At 39.6% G+C, this 21,640-nt stretch overlaps 1 protein-coding gene across 7 annotated transcripts in view; it reads right to left on the bottom strand.

Annotated features, from left to right (window-relative positions):
* Positions 1-21,640, bottom strand: part of RBM20 (RNA binding motif protein 20) — a 103,100-nt gene that overhangs the window by 48,233 nt on the left and 33,227 nt on the right. The window contains exon 1 of one of the 7 annotated variants that reach the window (XM_041415818.1): positions 21,094-21,137. The exons of the other annotated variants lie outside the window; for them this stretch is intronic. Within the exon in view, the coding sequence (XP_041271752.1) occupies positions 21,094-21,122 (29 nt within the window). The 5' untranslated portion in view covers positions 21,123-21,137. Of the gene's footprint in view, positions 1-21,093; positions 21,138-21,640 lie in introns of those variants that run through there. 7 annotated transcript variants of the gene reach the window in all.

Here is a 21,640-nt window from a genome sequence, read left to right as displayed (position 1 = left end):
TTAAACTTTTCATCGGCTGCTTTTTCTTGTCCCAAGGTAAAAGCAAAACAAAACACCACTGTTTAATGCTTTGAAAGTAGCTGGCCATCTCCTTTTAAAACACTGTTGTGTAAGAGTGAAAAATGGCACAAAATGAAAAAAAATTATTTAAAAAGTTTCCTTCAACTTAAGGGGCAAAATCTTGGATTTATTTCTAAAGCTGTGTTTCAGAGATGACACATATTTAGTCGGGCTTTCAAACTCTTGAGTAAACAAACAAAAGAAATAGTCAATGTCCAGTATGCTTTGTCATAGCTTTCAAATACTGGAAAGCAAAGGTAAATACCAAAAGCACTGCAGGCTGTATTCCTCACTACCGTTCTTTTCACTCAAAGATAAAATATTTATTGATCTCAGCAGTACAGACTCAGCCTCCTCTGGGCATTTGCTGTAACAGATTAGAGATCTGAGGAAATGCTGTTAATGGTCACATGGGAGCCTCAGTGCATTTAGAATGCAATTCTGTCACACCACAGTGACAGAATTAAATTTTTCAATGTAATTCTAAAACTTCCCTGCCTTTGCGCTGCTAAACATTCAGTCAGGCTCATTACAGACTCTGACACGCTCTGCATCTGACTGTAAAGGAGCATTTTGTCATTTGCAAGACAGCATTCCCCATTCTCTGGTCCTGCTCAGTGCTCTGTGCAGCCAATTAGGCTGTGGAATTCCCTCCCATCAGGCATGAAAAAAGTAATTCACTGCATTATGCTTGAGCATACCAGTATCTGGGTGGGCACTCCTATTTGCTAAAAGAATAACTATATGTGTGCATAAGAAAAGACTTTAACTACAGCTCCATGAAAGATCCTAGGCAGAGATCTCTTGAGGAGCTGCAGACAATACTCCCGAAAGGAAACCTGATTCTATCCTCGGAATTACAACATCATCCACTACAGCAAGGAAGCATAAAACAGCTCATTAGCAGCCCTATCGAGTGACAGACCTAAAGCCAGCTCCAAAGTCATCCACACCTGTCTGCCTACAGTGACTGCCAAAAAGCCAAATTCCTTCGGGATTAGAATCCTTGTCCCTTTTCTACATCTGGATCTTACAACCCCAATTTGCTGCAGGGAATCACAGGTTTTAGAGCAGCAGGGTGCACAGCAAGGGTGAAAAGATAAGCAGATGATGTAGATCCTCCCCACAAATGACCAAATTCCACACTGCTATGTTTTAGATGTGAAAACCCAAAATGCCATTAAAAACACATATCAATTTTAAGTAGCACTATTTGAAGTAGCACAATATTAAGTCATCCAGCAAAAAATACACACTGGCACTTCTAGTACATCTGGTTCCTTTATGGTTATAAATGAAAATGCACAAGCCCTGCCATGATCTTAGGATCTCATTTATAGTAGGCACCATGAGGTGTTCTTTTGATGGAGTAAGAGCAAACAGCATTAATAATATACTAGTTATTGTGTAGCTTCATGCTGAACTCCAATACCACAGTGAAAAACCTTAATTATGATAAAGCTGAGCAGAACTCTTAAAAGCAATCCAGAAAAATCTATTTGTCCACATCACAATTCACAATGATCTGAATGTGTCATCAGTCTCCCAGGACCTGTTTTCTATAAGCAGTGGGATTTTTTTGAACATACTTTACATACAGGCCTAAGGGGTGATCTATCAAGAAATTTGATAGTGAGTTCAGAGAAAATTAACAATTGACATGAACCTGTATCTCTCAGAGATTCAGCAACAGGACTACAAAGATCACATCCACATCATTCAATTCTCTGTAGGGAGAAGGGAACGGCCCCAGTTAGATCAGACAAATTTATCCTTCTGGAAATCTTTCCTAATTGTAGCAAACTGCTAGAAAAAATATGATGAATAGATAATACAACATGGTAGAAAGGGGGAGAGGAGAGGAGAGAGATGCAATTTTCCCCAGACATTTTAATAAGAAATTTCAGATCATTGTAATGAAAGTATGAAAAAGTTGAAAGTGCTGAAAGTCTGAAAAAGGACTCCTCACTAATGCCACCCCGTTTGTTTTCCTTCCTGATATAATTAGCATTATTACTATCAGAATTTACTGCACTGTTACAGTGAAGGACATAAAACTAGATGCAACAGACCTGTGGTTGTACACAGCTGTAATAAGACCAACACCACTGATCCTATACAGTGGAAGAAAATTATACAACAGAAAATTAGAATTCCTCACACTGCCAAAACACTACAAGGTACAGAACTGAGGCACAGCACATTTGCAAGCCCACATGTAAGAATTTTTCAGAAAAAATTACAGTCTCGCAAGAAGTAAAAGGTAGAAGAAGCCTTCTGATTATTTCCCTAAATTATTCCTTCTACTACAGGAATATAAACCTATGTGGGCTCTTTTTCTTTATATTAAACTCAGTTTTAAGTTTTTATCCCAAATAACATTGAATCTAAATAGGTGAAGACATGAAAAGAAGGCCTGGGACTTTTCTGCTTGGGAGAGAAAAGGATTTAACAACAGTCTGAGTTTCTTGATCAGCTCACTACAGTTTCCTCATTGCCTAGAACTGCCTTAAATTGCAATTCTGATTGTAGGCTTAATTAATTCTTAAAAGAAATGCATTGCTTTGATGTAAAGAAAAGATGCACTAATGCCATTTAATCTCTCTCAGCTTGCAAAGACTTGTGTAGCAAAAGCTTGAAGCACAATGATGATCCTGAAAGGAAAGTCTCAATGGCAGCACCCACATCTAAACACCCACTTGCTTCCCTCCACTGCCAAGCTACTATGTATTCAGCAGCCAGCACAGACACCTAACCAGCATCTTCCAAATTCTGGAACAAGCCTGCATGAACAGGAGGCAGGGCAGGGCCAGAAGCAGGTTTAAGGAGGCAGACAGCTGGCCTAAGAGTGGCACAGGAATTCAGTAATCTGGAGGGCTGCATTCCTGGCCCACATGAAGGGACCTACAGCCCCAGCTGCAGGATGCAAGAGCTCAGAAGCCCATTCAGTTATGTGCTAGGGAGAGATTCACACTGGAGTAAAAAGTCACATATCATGGCAAAATGTTTGTGAGAGAAGCTCAAAAGCTCCTTATTACAGGTGGGAGGGCAGTAACTAACAAGAATCCACTTAGTAGGTTTCCCCTCCCTGCCAGAGCATTGAGACATTTCAACTATTTCTCACTCAGCATTTTGCCTTTTACCTTAACAAAACATGCAGAAATTTTAAGGAATTTAACCACCCTACCTGGGGTTTAAAAATCTGTATCTCTGGTTAAGAGTCTATTTCATACAAATGCACTAAGAGCACCTTCAATAGGGTTTTTAGGAATAAGTACCTACCTTATGAAGATAATAAAAGTCAGATCCATTGGAAACAGCTGCAGGTTCTTCTAACCCTTGCAGGGCATCTTTAAAGAAACCCCTCGGATCTGCAGCTGCAGTGCTGGGTGGGAGAGCCCAGGGTTGTGCCTGGCCACTTGGTCACACACACAGTCTGGAAGTTGATGCACTGGATTCTGCTCTGCATCACCATCCTACCCTTGCTCAGCCAGAACTTCAAACCCCACGGTCTGTTTGGGATAATACCTTAAATTCTAAACCGTGCCCCCCTTCCAAAAAATGTACACTAACCCAATTCATTCCTTTTGTTTTATCTGTTACGCATAATCAGTGTTCAACTGCACAGTAGATGGCAGTAAATCTTCACATGCCATGTTAGAAACCCTCCAGCCTCCCTTAAGAATTTAAACAATTTATGAATACATTTATGACATTTTTCAACATACTGTAGAAGTAAACTCCCACTCAGCTACACAACTTCAGCTTTCTCACCAACCTTTTCCCTAGGTGTACACACACGATTCTATTATTTCACACATGGTTCATTCTCAACAGTTCTTTTATTTTGAAAGAGCAAATGTACACACAGTTTAGTGCTCTCACATGAAGACTGGCTTATTATCAGTGTAAGGTAACCCAAAAACTTATGAAATGTTAAACAGAGGATTCTTAATCACAACTGCAAATGTGTTGACACACAGAGAGTGAGGAAGGGAAAAAACACACTCGGTGTTGCTGACAATATGTCAAACAGCATTACCGGAAAGAGACAAGCTGCAGCATGTGATTTGGATGGCACTTTGGGACACAGAAATGCATCTTGATTTAGATTTTGTGCCATAAAAGAGCATCCTCTTCCTGCCAAGCCTCTGCAAAGCTCTGAATCTCCCTTAATTTCTCCAACGTTCATCATTTAACCTCTTCTACCAAAGGCGCTATTTCAAGTTTTAAAACACTCCACGTCGCAGTTCACAAAAGATACATTTGCTAAGTATTTTACAGCTACAGATATGTCTGAGTAATTTACAGGACACACAAAGCCATAAAAATTGAGCCAAGAAATGGTATTCATAGAGGGTTTAATCCAGAACATGAATTGGCAGAGGTATTTCCAGTTCTCTGCCTTGGTTCTTGGATCATCATCAAAATAAATGAAGATTTGCTAGACAAGCATTTTGATCAAGTTCACAGTCAGTTAAGTGGCCACTTTTTCAGTGAAATTGTAAAATTCACACCAGTGATGAAGGCATCCCTTTAAGTGCCTTCTCTTACAGTGTACAAATTCAGGTCATCTCCAAAAAATATTGTTATGCCTTGTCGTGTTTCAGATACTTCCATAAAAATCAGTGAGAAGCCATAAAACAGTCTCTCTTTATAAAGTAATGATGATACTAATTCAACCAGATTAATATTGTACTGACTTGTAACAGCATACAGAAATCTGGTTTACATCACATCTTTCTGGCGGACTGCATTCCAAAATAATTTTGGTGCCAGCTCTCACATTCCCAAAAGTGTTTTAAAAAACCACCTTGCAACCATCTGTAGAGGTCTCTTAGCTTGCATCCAGCACTTGAACACTGACTCTCTGGGAATTCTGGGCTAGCATTCAAGATCAGTACCCTGGCATCTGCACAGGGCAGCACAGAAGTGTGAAATCTTTGGGACTCAAAACTCCACCAGAAACATCTTCTGATCACGCTTCATTTATATGAAAGTCAGTCAAACGGCTCCTGCAGCTCTGTTTCTCATGAGCAGCAGCTGAATTGCTTGCACAAAGCAATTTGCCTGCTGCACTAAAGCAATTGCCTCTGCATTGCTTCAGTGTGCTGGGGCAGCAAGGACAGATTCATGCCAGGACTCACAAACAATACTGCCCTTGTACCCTCTCTGTTCCAGCGTGGGACTTTCTTGCAGGGAGTGGGGAGTGCTTACCAACAATACAACTTTTCTTCAACAGAATAATGTTGTATATTAATTTCTCTTGTAATTTTGAAGTACTCTGTACACACATTTGATCTTTTCTACTTTTTAAAAGGCCCCATCAGGGAGGCCTAGCAGCCATTTACTGCAGAAAGAGAAGGCAAAGAGAAAGCTGCCTACAAACACCAGCCACCACAGAGATGAGCGGGATGCAATGCAGTACCTGCTCAAGCTGAAACTGCTTGAATCCAGGAAAAAAAAGTTAAGAGGAAATTTTTCTTTAGATGCTCACAGCATTGTTAGAAGAAGAAAGAGGAAGAACCTGCTTTAAATCTATCAATTTAGTGGGGTATGAAAAAATCTCAGTGTTTTCAAGAAGCCTAACAAGAACATGGAGGTTGTACCTATGAAAGGTTTCAAAGCTCTGAATTAAAATTTACCTCTTTGGTCTATCAACAGCAAATGCTTCACCTTCCAGCCCCCGGGCTAAGCTCACTGGCTTCACACTATTTCACAGCATCTACATCCTCAGCAAAAGCACAGGATCCTCTACCAGAGCAATTTCAGCCCAAGACTCTCAGTCAGCCCAATATAACTTGATTTAGGTGACACACAGAGGAACGTTATCAATTGTAATCTGATGTTTCACAGTGTACGAACATCTCCCTTCTCAAATGATGAACTGGACACCTAATAGGGCCACAAACTTAAGATTTCCTGGTCAAATTTTTATAAAATCCCCTCACAAGATAATCTAGTGTCTTCAAAGTGGCATCCATGATTAGAACTGAAAACTTGCTGAAGAAAAGGCTATACACTATAAAAGAGTGACACCATGTCATTCTTTTCCTACCCACTAATTCTTCCCAGCCATTGAAGCATATGTTTAACTTTCAGTGGGTTATTGGTGGATTTAAGGCAGTGGAATAAATCAATTAACTATTTATGTTGCTTCCAGTATAAGCAATACTGGAATTCTTTGGTCAGTTTAAGCCCCAAACACTACACATCAATGAAGCCCTGTAGTATGGAATTATATTTACACATTACTGCAAAGAAGCATTTGTTTCACCCTTACCATAGGATAAAGTGTTCAAGAAAAGAAAGCAAAAATCCTTGTGGTGAAATGTACACACTCACTTTGGAGAAGATAATCTTTCAGTATGAACCAAATGAGTTAGATAAACATCTCTTCACACTCCAGTAAGTTATGAGCCTCCTCCACATTAAAGACAACATAAACCAGCTGAGTCACATGCAGTATTTACAGGATGTCCACTTCTACAGTGGACAATGCCCCTACAGAGCCTAAATATCTTCAGCCTGAGTAAGAACTACAGACAATCCGTGATACTGCCACAGTGAACACAGAGGATCCAGACACTCACAGACTTGTGACCTTCACCACAGCCCATCACAGGCTGCTCACCAGCATGTGGACAACCCTATTTATGGCATCATCAAGCCCCGGCAAGTTATCCCCTGTCTGAGAGCTTGGAGCCCAGCATGCCTGAACCATCAAATATCCCAGCATTCCTCACATGGTGTTCAGTTTGCTCTAGCAAGACAGACAAGTCAGGGTTATCCTCAACCTGCCTTGGTTTTAGCTCTAACACAGGTATGGGCAACACAAAAGGAAATGATGGTGTGGTATGAGGAGCCAGTACTCACAGCTGACTACTGGTGATCAGATTATTTCCATGACACATAAAGGAACAGAAAAAGGATTTTAGCAGAAGTGTTTGCTCATGAGTCAGAAATCAAAGTGGAGGAGGGAGCAAAGCAGTAGGGAATGATGAGAGATTTTACTTTTCACCACTTCTAGCTTTTTAATCCTTTCACTACCTCCCTACTGGATAAATGCAACTTGAGTTCCTATCTTTACCTGAAAACTGCTTCTTCAATCTTCTCCTTTTGCAAATTTTGGTTCAATCCTGACACTACCTCATCTGCCTTTTCCACTCCTCCTCTTAGTATGCTGCAGAAAATCACAGGTTCGCAAAGTTCAAGTCTGGACATGCCGCTGGCTCACCCCACATCACCCTGCATGCCACAGCCTGGGAGGCTTCACCTTATTAACCCAGTAACATGTATTTGAGTGGAAGCAAGACTTTCTGCAAAACACCAGCGTTTTGATCTCATTTCCCTTACTACTGCAGTGCAATTTTAACTCAAATATCCTTTTCTGAACTTACTACTTTGGATTTGGCTTTAGAACATATTGTGTTAACAAAGGCCCAGCTTGCTGCACAAACTTAGGTTACAATTTTGTTATTTAAAACTGCAGCAATTTTTATGCTTCTAGTAAACAGCATCTAGGTTTACTCCAAACTGTTGGTGGAATTGCTGAATAAGACTGTTTCCAAGTCTCTGTAAAAAGATTTCTATTTGAAGGAAATTCACTACTGCCAATGCTTCTCAGACATTTCAAAGTTTGGGGCTTTTAATACAGTAAGAGTTTGCTGTACAGATATTGTGGTTCTTCCCTAAAAATAAAAGGCCTAGGAGATATGAAGCAAAATACATGGCAAACATGAAATCTCATTATCTATATACAAACATAAACAAAGAAAACTAAAAATCTTGGGGGGAAAAAAATCAGCTAACTCCTTTTAACAGAAGATTACACTGACAGAAACAACTATACTTCTACCCTCTTCAGTCTTTGTCAATTGTACTCACCTTAAAAATTCCTGTATTATTGCTCCTTGCTCGTATCAGACTAATCACACTAGAGCTACACAGACCATTCCACCCATCATTTTCCAACACTTATCCCTTCTTCCTCAATTTGAATTTTTTTTGCCACATTCCATGATTTTTTAATTAAATTCTCATGGCAAAAATGTCTGGGAATTTCTGGATCCAACTTCAGATTCTTTGGTGCAGGCAACCAGATGGGTTGATTTTTAATGCAGTTCTACTAGGAAAAACATTACCATATTCTCACTAAATATTGACTTCAGTGTACTGTATGCTTCTGATTCGATACAATGAGGTTATTCTGCTCTTTTCCAAAGAGAAATGAAGTATTTACTGGAAAGCAAGATATTTCTTGAACAGTTCTGCTTTTTTTTTGCATCAATTCTAGCTCCTTTACAGTCTTTATCTGCTACTGGGTCTCAGTCCTTTCTTGTGTTATTTTCCTGAAGCATCTAAATTCTTCCATCAGCCATAGATATTATTTTATACTTCCCAGAGAGAATGTCCCTGTTGATTTTTCTGTTATGTGAGAGGGAAGACTGCAGTAAATATTCTGCAAGGTTTCTTTACAAAATCTCAATTTAATTTATTCATTTCTAATTTTTTCTTCTCAATCAAGTTTGCTCAGAAGATTTTTCCCCGGAGTGATGAAATTCAGCATTTCTGAAATGCCACATCAGTGTGTTAGCCATGCAAACCAGCATATGCCTCTTCTTTGGGAAGTAGGTCAGGCTCACTGGTCCCTAGGCAACCACCAAATCTCACTCCCTTGATCAATTCATCTGCATCCCTCTTCATGACGTCTGAAATGGGTTCAGCTGGTATTGTGTGCTCTGGCTTTTGTATTAAAAGATTATTATCTGTTTTTAGCAATGCTAAGTGAGTTATTATTGGCTGCATCAGATCTCTGGCACATTGAATGGCCCATTTTTAAATATTCCATATCTGCTTTCCTTCTCCTCCCACATACTGTCATATAACAGACTAGTTCCCATTGGTCTCTGGCTTTATTTAAGGGATTCTTTTCCAGACCTTAATTATCAAATTAATCCTCATGCAGTCAAAACTCAATGGATATGAATTACTCATCAATTCTTTAATACTATAACATCCAGCTTGATTTTTTTTTTTTTTTTGTCCTCATCCTTTCTAAGAGTCTGGATGAGCACATGGGCAGAGAGGGAAGTCAGAGTACACCCCCAGCAAACTGCATTGCACTACCAGGGCCTTTGAAAAGCATGGGAAGTGAACAGGCACCATAGAGCAAGGCAGGGTCCAGAAAGCACAATGACAGAGCTCTGTAAAAACCTGCTTCCACTGGGGCTGCTGAGATCCCTTGCAAGAGTTGCATTGAGTACTCAAAGCTGCTGTTCAGTCACAGTAGCCTGACCTGGCACTGGTTCAGCCACTGAAGTATCCATGAGTTTTATGACCCTCATCACACAAATAGTTCCCTGCGGGTTTAGTAATACACTTTTCTTAAAATCACTGAGAATATCTGTTCCCTCCTGCTGGTCTCCCACAGCTCATCAGAGCTATGTGAGCACACATATTTTGTATTAGGGGATCAATCTGTTCACTGCAAACTGAGGTCAGTTTGTGCATTTGACTTAGCAATAACACCCAATGCAGTAAATTAAATGTTAATTCAATGCCTTTATATCTGCTTCTTGTAATGTCAGATATGCTTTGCCTTCCAGTTTGCTGCATGCAGAGAGCTCTGCAGCTCCCTGGAACACAGCCCAGAGCTGTGCCTGGGCTCTGCCATTAGGGTAAGTTCTATTGGTTTATAAGAAAAGCTCATAAGGTACTGTATACTTTTCCTCCTTTCTCCTTTGCCAATTGTCTTCTGATTATAGCTCAAAACTAAAATGAAAACAAGGACTGTTTTTCCTAACTACATCTAAAGACATCTTGTACAAGTAAGAGTAAAAAGATAAGAAAGTCCAAACTGCAACCTTAAATTATGATGGAGAGGCTAAAGCCAGCTACCAAAACATGGATATTATTGTGTAAAGGCAATGACTGTATTACACTCTCATACTTAGTAACTACACCTGCATGATTAAAGAAAAGACATAATATAAAGGAATTAAACACTTATTTCCTATTTACATAATCCATACTTGGATTTAAAACTGGTAAAAAGGAAAATATAAAAACAAAAATATGTGAAACTTAAAGGAAAATGAGAACGACATATTTTTCTAAATGTTCTTGCAGATGAGTGATGGGCATGAAACAAAATTTTTTCTATATTTGGTTGAAAAAAAAGTGTCACCTCTAGTTATATCTCATAAAAGATACAGAGAAGCAAGGGAAAACTTCTTAATAGTGATTAAAACTGGCACTTAGATCCCAGTGTCTCAGGAGAGAGAACCACGATACAAGACCAAATCCAGCCACTGACCTAACCCTGGCCATCGCCTGCCCCAGCCCAGCTGATGGGGGCAGGGAACAGTCATTCCACACAAGCAATGTCAAGTGACAGCAGTTTTACCTGACACATACTCAGCAGATGCATCAACAACACAAGTGAAGTAGATGCTGCTTAGACCTTCCCTAGGGAAAGCATGAGAAATATACCTAGATTAGCTCCTCACCTCCATGGGATTGCTGCACTAGTCATGGCTTGTCTTAATATCAGCATTAGCTCTCCAAAGTAGCAAGCAGAAGCTTAACAATAACAGGCATTTAAGGAAAACTGTCTTCATTCCTCCATATCTCACCAGTTCCAGGGACCAGGGGTTTGGGGCCTTGGCTTTGCTTTGTGACTGGTATTGACATAGCTGCAGCCTTAAGATCTACTGGGCATGCCAGCCTGCAGACACAGCAGATTTCCATCTGTCTTCATCATCAAGCTGTGGCTGTCAATCCCACCAGCTTCACGGGAAACTTTGGTGTTACCAATCAGCTTAGCCTACTGTGCACACGCCACACAGCTACAAACCATAACATTATTGTTTTTACAAGGGCAGTGGATTTAAAATTGCGTAAGCCCTTCAACTGAAGAAATGGGAGGCTATTGCACCAACATAAATGCACATGTAAATGGATGAAACCATATGCACCAGTGTCTCGGGATGTATTTGAACCTTGAAGCTATGACATATATATTTATGCACAAAAGAGAAAAGGTATTCTGTATTTCTCACAGGATGATTTATACAGGAACTGTCTTTGGAGCAGCAGTTCACCACAAGATCTCTGAAGCCAGCAATGGCAGCAGCATCTTCTATAGATACAGAGACATGACAGGTGGGAGAAGCAGACAAGACAAGATTTCTTTTAGGTGTACAAAGTTTGTATTTCATTCATGCTATTTCTGAAATGGAATAACATCAGCAAGTAGTCATGAGGCCACAAGTTAGGAAATTACATCATACACTTGGCACGGACTGCGGAATATAAATAAATGTGAACATCAAACCTTTCACAGAAACAGATGCAAAAAGGGATTCATTTGCTCCTGTGCAATTTGCAGTTTGCAACATTTATGTGTGGATATGCAAATTTTTTTTTGCTTCCCAGGAGTCAAAACAGTTCTGGCAGACCTGGGCTGTACATTGCTACATGAAAGGAAGGGGGTGATTGTTACAAGACACAGAGCATATCACAGAACCTAACTCAGTACACCAAAAATCATAAATCCAATAATGTATGTAAGGAACCTTTTTCCTCTATCTCCATTTCCCCATTCAGAGTAGTTATAGAAAGAAAAAATACTCTGTGTGCTACAATTTAGTATGAGTAACCCTAATAAAAAATTCTCTGTAGCCAACCTTACAATAGAAACACTCTACCTCCCTCCTTCCCTCTGGGTTATTTTAAACACATTTGCCAGTGGTTCAATACTTAGAGCCAGACCCTGCAAAGATAAAAACACAGGAATAATTTTATTACCACAACCTGTCTTACAAGTACTTCGTGGAGCAGATGTGCACACGTGCTTCCAGAAAAAGGCATTGTGAATCATATCTGACTTAAACAGATTCAGAGCCAGGGCCTCTCTCAAAAAGGAAGCTCCTACTTGGTTCTGCTCGGCACTAGAATGAATAAAATGCCAATTTAGCATCTACACAGTTTTCAGAATAAGTGTGAGCAGACAAACCTACCTGTCAGGCCAAACAATTTGATAAATCTAAATTCATAATAATGTAAAAAAAACCCCAAACCAACGACAAACAAAACCAACCACCTTTTTGGAAATATTCTTAGCACTTCTAGCACTTCTGCATGCTGGTCTTTAGTAACTTTCCTTCTTCCTGCCCACTCCCACAAGGGAATAAGCAACAGCCTCAAGATGTTGAAAAATTATGCAAGTGAATCCCACCCCTTCCACTAGCATCCCTGCTTGCATGGGGATAGCACTTTCCAGTGCTACAAATTCCAGGCAAAATATTTCATCATATCTTACTGCCTGACAACCACCCCAAAATGTAGAGGTTTTGGTATGTACTATGCAAAAGTATACAGAATCAATTCTTGCTGTTCAGCTCCCCCCATCTTGCAACACTGTAAGAGCTGGAGAAATCACCTCAATCTGGATTTACCACATTAAAGACTTCTATTGGCTGGTTTTGCTTCCCCATAATTACCTTTTGGTATTTCAATCTGCAAAATCTTTTCTTTATCCAAGAACTCCTATGTGCTGTAGTACATCTACTTAATGATGCTTTGCTGTTTTGGATTGTCAGCTATTGAGTGCAATGTACTTTTTACAGGTGAGCAAAGAGAAGACAGGAACTGAGCAAACCCACCCAAAGCAGGACCACGACACTGACATTTTCTTAAATAAATCTTAACAGATTAACACACATACTTAACGAGCAGGAGGTGTACACACATGACTTCAGTAAGCCTTCCACAAGTTAAATCAATAGTGCTCTACAGCAGAGAGGTTCACTGCTCACAGGAGCTTAGGTAGCTACTGTCTGAAACAATGCACAGATTAAATAACTGCAAATTCTAGAAACATGCCAGAAAGGGTGGACTGCTTGTCTATTCTAAGATTTGCTGCATTTCTCTGTCTTGCACCTACAATTCATAACTATATGCAGAAGTCATGATTTCTAATCATTAACTGGAATCATGATCATATAAAACTAACTATCCTGCAGCATAAAATTAATCTAAACACAGAGAAACAATTTCAAGCAAATGACAGTCTTACTGACTGAGATTTTACAGATGTTGCAAGGATATTGCTTTCTTGCTTCTAGCACTGCCATAATTTTAAGACACAAATCTAAACACATCTTTATAGTGTTGGCCTTCAACCTTCACACTTGGCTGCTGTAATCACTCCTCTCCTAAATTTTTCTTATTTTCCATAAGGATTTCACTTCTTTTGATCATGGCCCCTTACTCATTCCCTCTTGCAGTGCAGATAGTAAAACAGAAATGTTATTTAAACACAGAAATCCTTAAAGTAGATTTCAATGGAGCTAGGGGCTATTTTTAGCCCAGCTAGCACAGAGATGCACCGAAGTGTTTACTAGCTTGAACATAGGTCATAAAGTCTGCATTTGTTGATACCAAAGACCACCTGCAGTTTAGATTATTTATGATCAGTGACAAGTGTGTATTACTCCCCAACAGGCAAATACATTTAACTCTTCTCTATCAGCCATAAAGCTCTTGAATGGACAATGCAGTAGTGACCTCTGTGTGTCTCTAGAGTGTCTTTCCATCCTTGTGCCTCTGGAAACAAACAGGGGATTTGCTGCCCCCAGACTTAGAGGCTTTTCTTACTGCTCAGATCAAAAGGGAAGCCCCAATTGGACATGCAGGGCCAAAATCCCTCAGGAAACCTCCGAGAAACATCAGGCAAATTATCTGGAAAGCAAAACAAGCCCATCTGTAGAAGACAGTGGAAAGAACTTGGGAACTCAGACCTGAGAACTGCATATGTTACTGTATATCCACCACTTCACGTGTTATCAATTTCAGTATTAATTAATCTCAAATTAACCCTGCAGGTAATTATAAGTCCCTGTGAAATATTCAGATATGAAATGCAAAGCCACTTTGACAGTATTGTCAATTATCTCTACTGCCTTTATTACCTATTGTGTTTGTATTAGTTTCCCGTTTTCTGCCATTGTCACTCCATGTCCCTATGGCAAATTCATGAAGATGTTTCTAAAAGAGTCTCCTGGCCCACCTCTCCCTTGCTGACTGCTCAGGGTAGGAGGCTGAAGGAAGTTGCAAAGGGCAACAAGATCTTAACTGATCAGGTTTAGGCAAATACAAGAATTTGATCAGAGATAGCGATCCACAGGATCAGGACCCAGTTGCTTTATGGTGGCTCTTTTCTGCTCTATTAAACAGTGGCTGCATCTCAGCCCAGAAAACCCACTCTACAGTTCAGCCCTGTAATAATACAAAGAATGGAACAATGAATTAATGGTTTTTCAAATCAAGGAAGTTCTCCCTGGGAATACTGCCATTATTATATTTACCTACTGCAATACAAATATGATAAGCTTAGATTTGTAATCACCCCTGGTTTCCTCTACAGTCAACAGATAAAACTGTGGGCAACAAATAAAGTCACATGATGCTTATAATCTGGATTTTGGATTGCCTCATTGGGAACAATGTAACACTTCTGTATGACTTCTTACCCAATAAACAAAAATAAATTTAGTACTGTTTTAATAAGCCTAATGAATAGAATAGAGCTTTTGAAGTCAATACATATTCCCATTTTCTCTCCTTTTTATAATCAATTAATGAAAAATAATGCATAAATAATCTTGTGTCTAAACCAGGTGCACAGTGTCACCTGGAATCCATCCTCTAAGCACAGAAAACAAATCTGAAATCTGACTTTCAAAACAGAATGATCACTCCATTCCTCACCAACTCCAGTTCACCATACAAATTATTCTGGATAAATTCTCATTTGTTATTTGGGTGAACACAAGTCTTCTTGCAATTAATGTCCATGAAAACCCAAGCTTAGTCTGTGTCTCTTGTCATGCCTAGATGAATACTAACACTAATAATTTTACACAGTGATTATCTATCATGTAAATAACTACCATGACCTCCTCAATATCAGTCCTTAGTACACTCAGAGCAATTAGAAACAACTATCCTGCTGTTATTCCAAACTTTGATGAAGCCAATAGAAAGATTTCTATTTATTTCCAAAAATAATATATTATTTTAATTATATACTCATGGCTTAAAAAAATGTTGCCTCTGAGTCATTAATTAACTTGCAATCAAAATACTCTTTGCAAAAGTACCGGGCAAGACAACCCTGGCAGGTTTCCTGGAGTTTCCTGCCAGACCACTAAAGTCTGCAAGGTTGGGCTTCTGCCCCTCCACCATCACCCACCAACCCGGCAAGCCCTGGGAGAGCTGGCTGTGGACAGGGCTTTTGGGGCTGCTCTGCTGGATCTTAGTAAGGTGCTGGGTAGTGCATGACTGCATTTTGCATTTGTGGATGCAGGAATGTGAAGCACTGGCTCCATGACTGACTCCATCCTAGGAACTCGGGCACATGCTGCTGAAACTGCCAGGAAGCTGCTTCTCTGTAAAGAGCTCCTCCAGCTCAGCGTCCTGAGCAAAGACCTCAGATGCAAAGCAGCAACAGATTCAGAGCCAGTGCCTCTCTCAAAAAGGAAGCTCCTACATGGTTCATTTGAGAATTAAAAAATAACAAGTCAGAAATTTTATATCTTCAATGCTTGCAAGAAGCAGCCCAGTAGTTAAGATCACACAATACTTGCTGTGTTTTGTCATAGAGGGACACTGCTTTAACAAGCAAGCTGACACATTCTGCACTGGCTTTATCTTCTAAATGATTTCACATTCTGTGCCAAAGTCAGCACATTAGAATAATCTTGCCCTGGAATGGAATGCGGGAGAAATTATTTATTAAAAATATTCACATACATATGTACTTCTCAAAATAATCTGATGTTTGCTCATAGTAGTAGCTAGAACAATCAATAGATTAACAACTTATTATCTCTCTCTTCTGTGAAGATTATAGTTCTCTGCTCCTTGGCAAACATTTTGGATTGTGCAACAACATTATGTTTCATTATGCATCACTGTCACATACTTTGTGCTATGAAGCTTTTGTGCGAGATGTCAAATTTGTTACAAAAATCTTTGAAGTGAATTAAATTTTATGCTGTTTCATTCAATTGCTTATTGATGCCATTAAATATCTTCCCAATTCATATTCCTGACAATGCAGCTTGAACTGCAGAAGACTTTGAAAAGTAACACTTGTTCACAATTCTTGAATTAGCTTACACTGCTGAGCCACATGGAGCCCAAACTTCAGCCTGGTTGCACAAGTGATTTAGAAAAACACACACAAGTGAAATTAAGGATTCCAGATTTACCACTGGGATATTCTGCTGCATTCCCACTGATCTCCATAGCATTGGTTAATAGCAAAGGTCACTTTGCATTCCAGCACACTTGAACAACCCCTGAAGAGCCACGCCTGGGCTCTGGAGAGCTACTGAAGACTAACAGAGCAGAGGGGAGGGGAACAAGGACAAGATGTCGCTGATGCCTTGAGGTACACCTTCATAAACAATCATGAAAACTCTTTAGGAAGAGATTGAGTTCTAACAGGTTTTCAGAGATCTGAGTCATCAAGAGAAAAAACAGGGCACTTCGTGCTAATTTTGTTAGAACTTACTGATTGCCACTACTATTTAATCAGCATACTTAATGTCATTCATTATGATGAATATTCATTTACTGATGAACAAACCTTCCACCACATTTGTCAGCAATAATCAGTTCCTCAGGGGAAGGCTGAAAGCCTCACAGCCCTCTGATGAACATGCTAAAATACACCAAGAAAACCAACAGTAGGAAACTGAAATTGGCTGTTTAAATATTATGTTCAACTGGCCAATGTACATCTCCTCAGACTCTCACGGCGTCTTGATGAGAGATTAAAAGCCTTCTTGGCAGTGTGTATAGGGCAATCTGTATCTCCCGCACATCAGATTCCTTCCTCCCCTTTAAACTAATTTTCAAGCTTTCTGTTTTGCTCAGCTGAAGATAAAACACGTTTAATGCTATACAGGTGAACATGCACGGCTCCTGCTGCTTTTGTGGTAGGATCAGAAAAAATAGTGCTACCCCCACAAGTTCATATAAAAACAAAAAAACCAGTAAAACGTGAATTAAAAATACGGTAGAGGAAAAATGTGTTTTGGGAAACAAAACAGCAGATGATCCCCAAATTTAGAAGGTTTATCACATCATGCAATCAGGCCCCAAATTTCAGGACAGCCCAATAAAAGCTGCTACAAACCCAGGAGAATGGGAGTGCTCCAGCTCAAGTGCAGCAGACCTAGAGTTCTGATATAATGCACAGGGATTAAATAGTGGCCTACAAATACTCTTTCTGAAGATTAGTGTAAGGCTTCTTTCTTAGATAACATAATTATGTCAAGAGTCAGTCCCGTTTCTTCTAGTCATCAATATCTTTATGCACTGTCATTAATATATTTTTAATTTTCTTATTCCTAGTGAAGAGAGAGATCCCATTAGGATTTGATGTAAAACCTTCTTCTCACACAATCTTATTGTATAACTTGCTGGCAAATGTATCCACCAGGGAACAAAACACAGAATTTATTTGATGTTTCTATGCAACTGCCATGGAGCAGATGCTCCAGCACAGAAGATTTCCAGATTATCAAGATGGGGTAAGAGCAATGTCATGGCCTGTGGTTGTCCGTGTAAGGACATTTATCAGAAAGACAGCATCATCCTGTGATGTAACAAAAGGTACTTTTAAAATGTTTTTAAGTAATTAAATAGGTTGTTTCTAAAACACGACAGACTGAGGAATTCATTCTCCCAGCTGATGTGATTTTCTTGATGCTGAAATAGACTCAGTAACACGGTATAATCCTTCCTCTCAGTCTCCACATATGCCAGTGGATATTTCCTTTAGGAACATGGATTACAAGGCACTCAGACAAGAGGCTGGAACCAGAGTTTACTGCCTGAACAAAACATTAGGCTGTTCTTCAGTCTGTTTTCTTGAAGTCAAGAAAACTTCTCCCCTACTCTAGCAGGATGGAAACATCTGGAATATTTCACTTTGACAAGTCACAGAACAATTAAACACTTAAGAAGGAAAGCAATCCGTCAGCTTGTGGGGTAAAAGAGATTCACATTTTTTATCTCAAAATGTAAAGGTGGCAGAAAGTTGTGCAAACATTGATGAAACTTCAGATTGCTATCCTGTGGTTGTGAACAAGAAACTGTACCTTTTATCTAACATCAAATAAATGCAACTCATGCAGGAAAAGAAAGACATCTTACATGAGAAAACAAGCAGCAAGGAAATTAGTCTGTAAAACTTAATTCCTAAGATACTTATGGATCTGGCACGGGCCAAGCACTAGAAAAGGAGAAAGGTTGGGATGGGGATTTGTGTTGCCAGAGCTCTGGAATGCTGCAGTGTATGTATAAAAGAAAGCCTTTCTTAGAACTGCAGGATCCACATGGCACGGTGCACACATGGTGCATAGTATGGCATTAACTGAGAAGAGGCTCTGAACAAGGAAACATCTGCATCTTCTCCTTTTTACATGCCTACAATGTCTCCTTCACAAAGGAATTAGGTGCCCCATCTGCATCAGAGCTAGTGCTGGCCAATACAAAATTTTCCTCTGGAAAGGATTTTTTCCTAAGGACAAAAGCTGCTTTGAGAGTTGAACTTGATGCTATTCTGCTCACAATGTACTTCAATAACATTTTTTAAAAATTATCTCTGATGCAGTTTTCCTATCTTCAGCTTATTATGGTAGTATTTGCATTTTTTTCAATGCACTTTCAGTGAAAAGCCACAAGTAGGTGAACAAAACTGATCATGTATATAAGTACCATGAGAGACCTGACAAAAATAACATTTAACCAGTGAGGAGGCGCCCACAGGCCATATGCATGTGGGTTTACCCATTTCACTGTGCATGACTTGGCTGTGTAATGCATATTTTACATCAGCTTCTACCCTGACGTTGTTCACATCAAACCCTTGTAAGAAGATCGACAAGCTCTTAAGAGGATATGAAATTACTGACACAACAGAACACACATAAGCCATGGCTTAATTCAGAAGTGTCCTTAGGTGCCACCTTTTCCTAGAGTATTTCCAGCTTCCACAAAAGTTTCTGGAAAGCAAGAGAGCAGTATTTAAAAGTCAGCAACAGTTTAATTTGAATCTTACACTATTTACATCTGTTTATCTTTTTTTCCTTGTAAGGTTTCCATGTGACAGGAGAGTAATTTGCAACTGATAGCACTGAGATGCATGACTTTGCATACATTACCCACTATGGTGCAGCATAGAGATATTTCAAGATAGCTTAAAATAAACTGGCTTGAGCACAAGAAATGGGTTGAGATGTAACAACACAGAGCTCTGCCCACAGCTTCATCCATCCCAACAAGTACCAAAAGCAACTGGCACAGCTTGCAGAGATACATTAGGCTTGGATCAGTGCCGACCTCTGCCGCTCCTACCCCTTTTTGAGCAGGCATTTTATTCCATGTTAGCAGCACTTCTGCAGAGAAAGCTTAGGCTCCTGCCACCCATGTCCTCCGTGCACAGCCACTTGTCACCAGCCCTTGCAGGAACACCCACACCAACATCAAACAGGCAAACCAGCCATGTCACATGCCACAACAGCAGCTGTGGCATCTGCAGAGAGCAGGAGCCCAAACCCCTCCCGCAGAACCCTCTGGAGACACTGGAGACCCTGCACTGGAACAGCGACCGTGGTATCCTGCACTGCTGCCACACTGGGCAGGGGTCAATGTAAAAGTAAGGAATAAAGATTTCATGTACCTCAAAGGTGATTTACAACAAGTGGAGAAGGGGAAATGGGACAGGAAAAGCTATTTTCCTCCAAATTTGTGTGGCACATGGAATTTCCTTCTTAGCATACCAGGTTCTTTCAGGATATAAAAATTGTAGTGACTGAAAAAAATAACAAGATGATGACATAAGAATCAAAACAAAAATTAGGTGTCTGAGACACAAAACTATATTAATACTTTTGAATTTAAAAAAGTTTTGTAAAATTGTCAATGTCCTCTCCTTTTCGGCCTGAGCAATTATGTGCTAAATGTTATTAAAACTGCAAATATCAAAGAAAGAGAATCAGATACACTCAGTGAAATTCCTGATTATGTAGGAAGAAAGTATGAAAACCCCAAAGAGTTAAAAGACCAAACATTAGTATACTTTCAAATATCAAGTTTGTACTCAATTGTTCATCAATTTTATCTCTTCCCAGATTCAGGGATGTGATCTTTTCTGGCTTTAAAGCACTTCCTAAACATCACTTCCACAACAGTACCAAAACAAACAATGCACTTGTATGCAAGAGTGCATTTTATGATCTGTTACATCAAGATTTCCTGAAGTGTGCTTAAGAAAATGGCCACATGGAAGAGGACTTCTTTCCATCTGCACAACCCAATTAATTTCCTGTTGCTTCTGGTTTTTGGGAGGTTTTTAATGCTATAGTTCAATTTTTACTCTACTCCCTCCTCCAATCAAGAAAGGAATCTAGAAATTTGAAGGGTTAAGTCCAGGAAAAACTCACAATTTATTACAGAGGCTTACATAAAAGCAAAAACAGCCGCAGTGGATTAATGTATTTCCTTTCCCACAGCTTTTTCACTTAAACCATAACTGGGCATATTTACTGCAACTCTTCCATCTGCCAGCGGCATTGTGCTGACACATCCGGCACACAGGCTGAGGACTGATGGCAAGGAGACAGGTCCCACCACTGCTCTCAAACTTTGTGATTAATATAGCATGAAAACTGGTGAAAAGCCACACTTCAGACATTGCTGACTATCAACAGTGACCCAAATCCCTGTTATTTCAGTCCTTTATCCTAAACTCGAGTCAAGTCTTTAACAACGTAAAATGCTGAGAAACCAAAACTAAAATAGATTGTCATCAAAAGCTCAAGGGTTATAATCAGACTTGCTCCTTTTTCTTACATGTCCTGCATAGTCTGTGTAGGGGAAGAAGAAATGGCTCATGCAGGCATTTAGTTTTTCTTTTATGAAAAGCAGTACAAGCAAAGAGGAGGTACTTACCTTTTGACAAGGTCAAATAGAGTCCACATCACTGTCAGAGTTTATCCTTTGAACCAATCCTTTCAGCAGGCATATATATAAACACACACACTTGACAATATGGGAAGTGTTACTGATAGATAAGTTATGTAAATGATACAGTGTACTATAATCACCTCTAAACTTATTCTCAGAGTTCAGATGTTTCTGGAAGAGATCAACCAGCCTCAATGTCACTCCAGTGCCCCAACATGACAAACCCACTAACTGCAGCAATGTCAGAGTAATTCTTCCAACAGCTTGGTGACCTCTTTGAAAACTTCTCTCCAGCCTAACACTGGCCTGAAAAAACCTAGCTCCTCCCCAAACTGAAAAATGCACATAAAACCCTGTATGTTGCTTCCATGTAGTGAACTTCAAGAAAAGTGATATTTTATTTTCTTGTTTGTGATGGCAAGCCTGTTTTGGGGGATGGTTATTTCTGAAGTGTCATTCTTAATTACTAGTAAACATGTTGACGCAATTCTGACATTGAATTTCACCCCTATTTCATATTTTCTTTCCGTCC

The sequence above is a fragment of the Onychostruthus taczanowskii genome, unplaced genomic scaffold, assembly GCF_017590055.1.
Source record: "Onychostruthus taczanowskii isolate IOZ18803 unplaced genomic scaffold, ASM1759005v1 scaffold5, whole genome shotgun sequence".
Classification (NCBI taxonomy): Eukaryota; Metazoa; Chordata; class Aves; order Passeriformes; family Passeridae; genus Onychostruthus; species Onychostruthus taczanowskii.
Note: the sequence above shows the minus strand (reverse complement) of the source record. Positions and strands in the feature narration are given on the sequence as shown.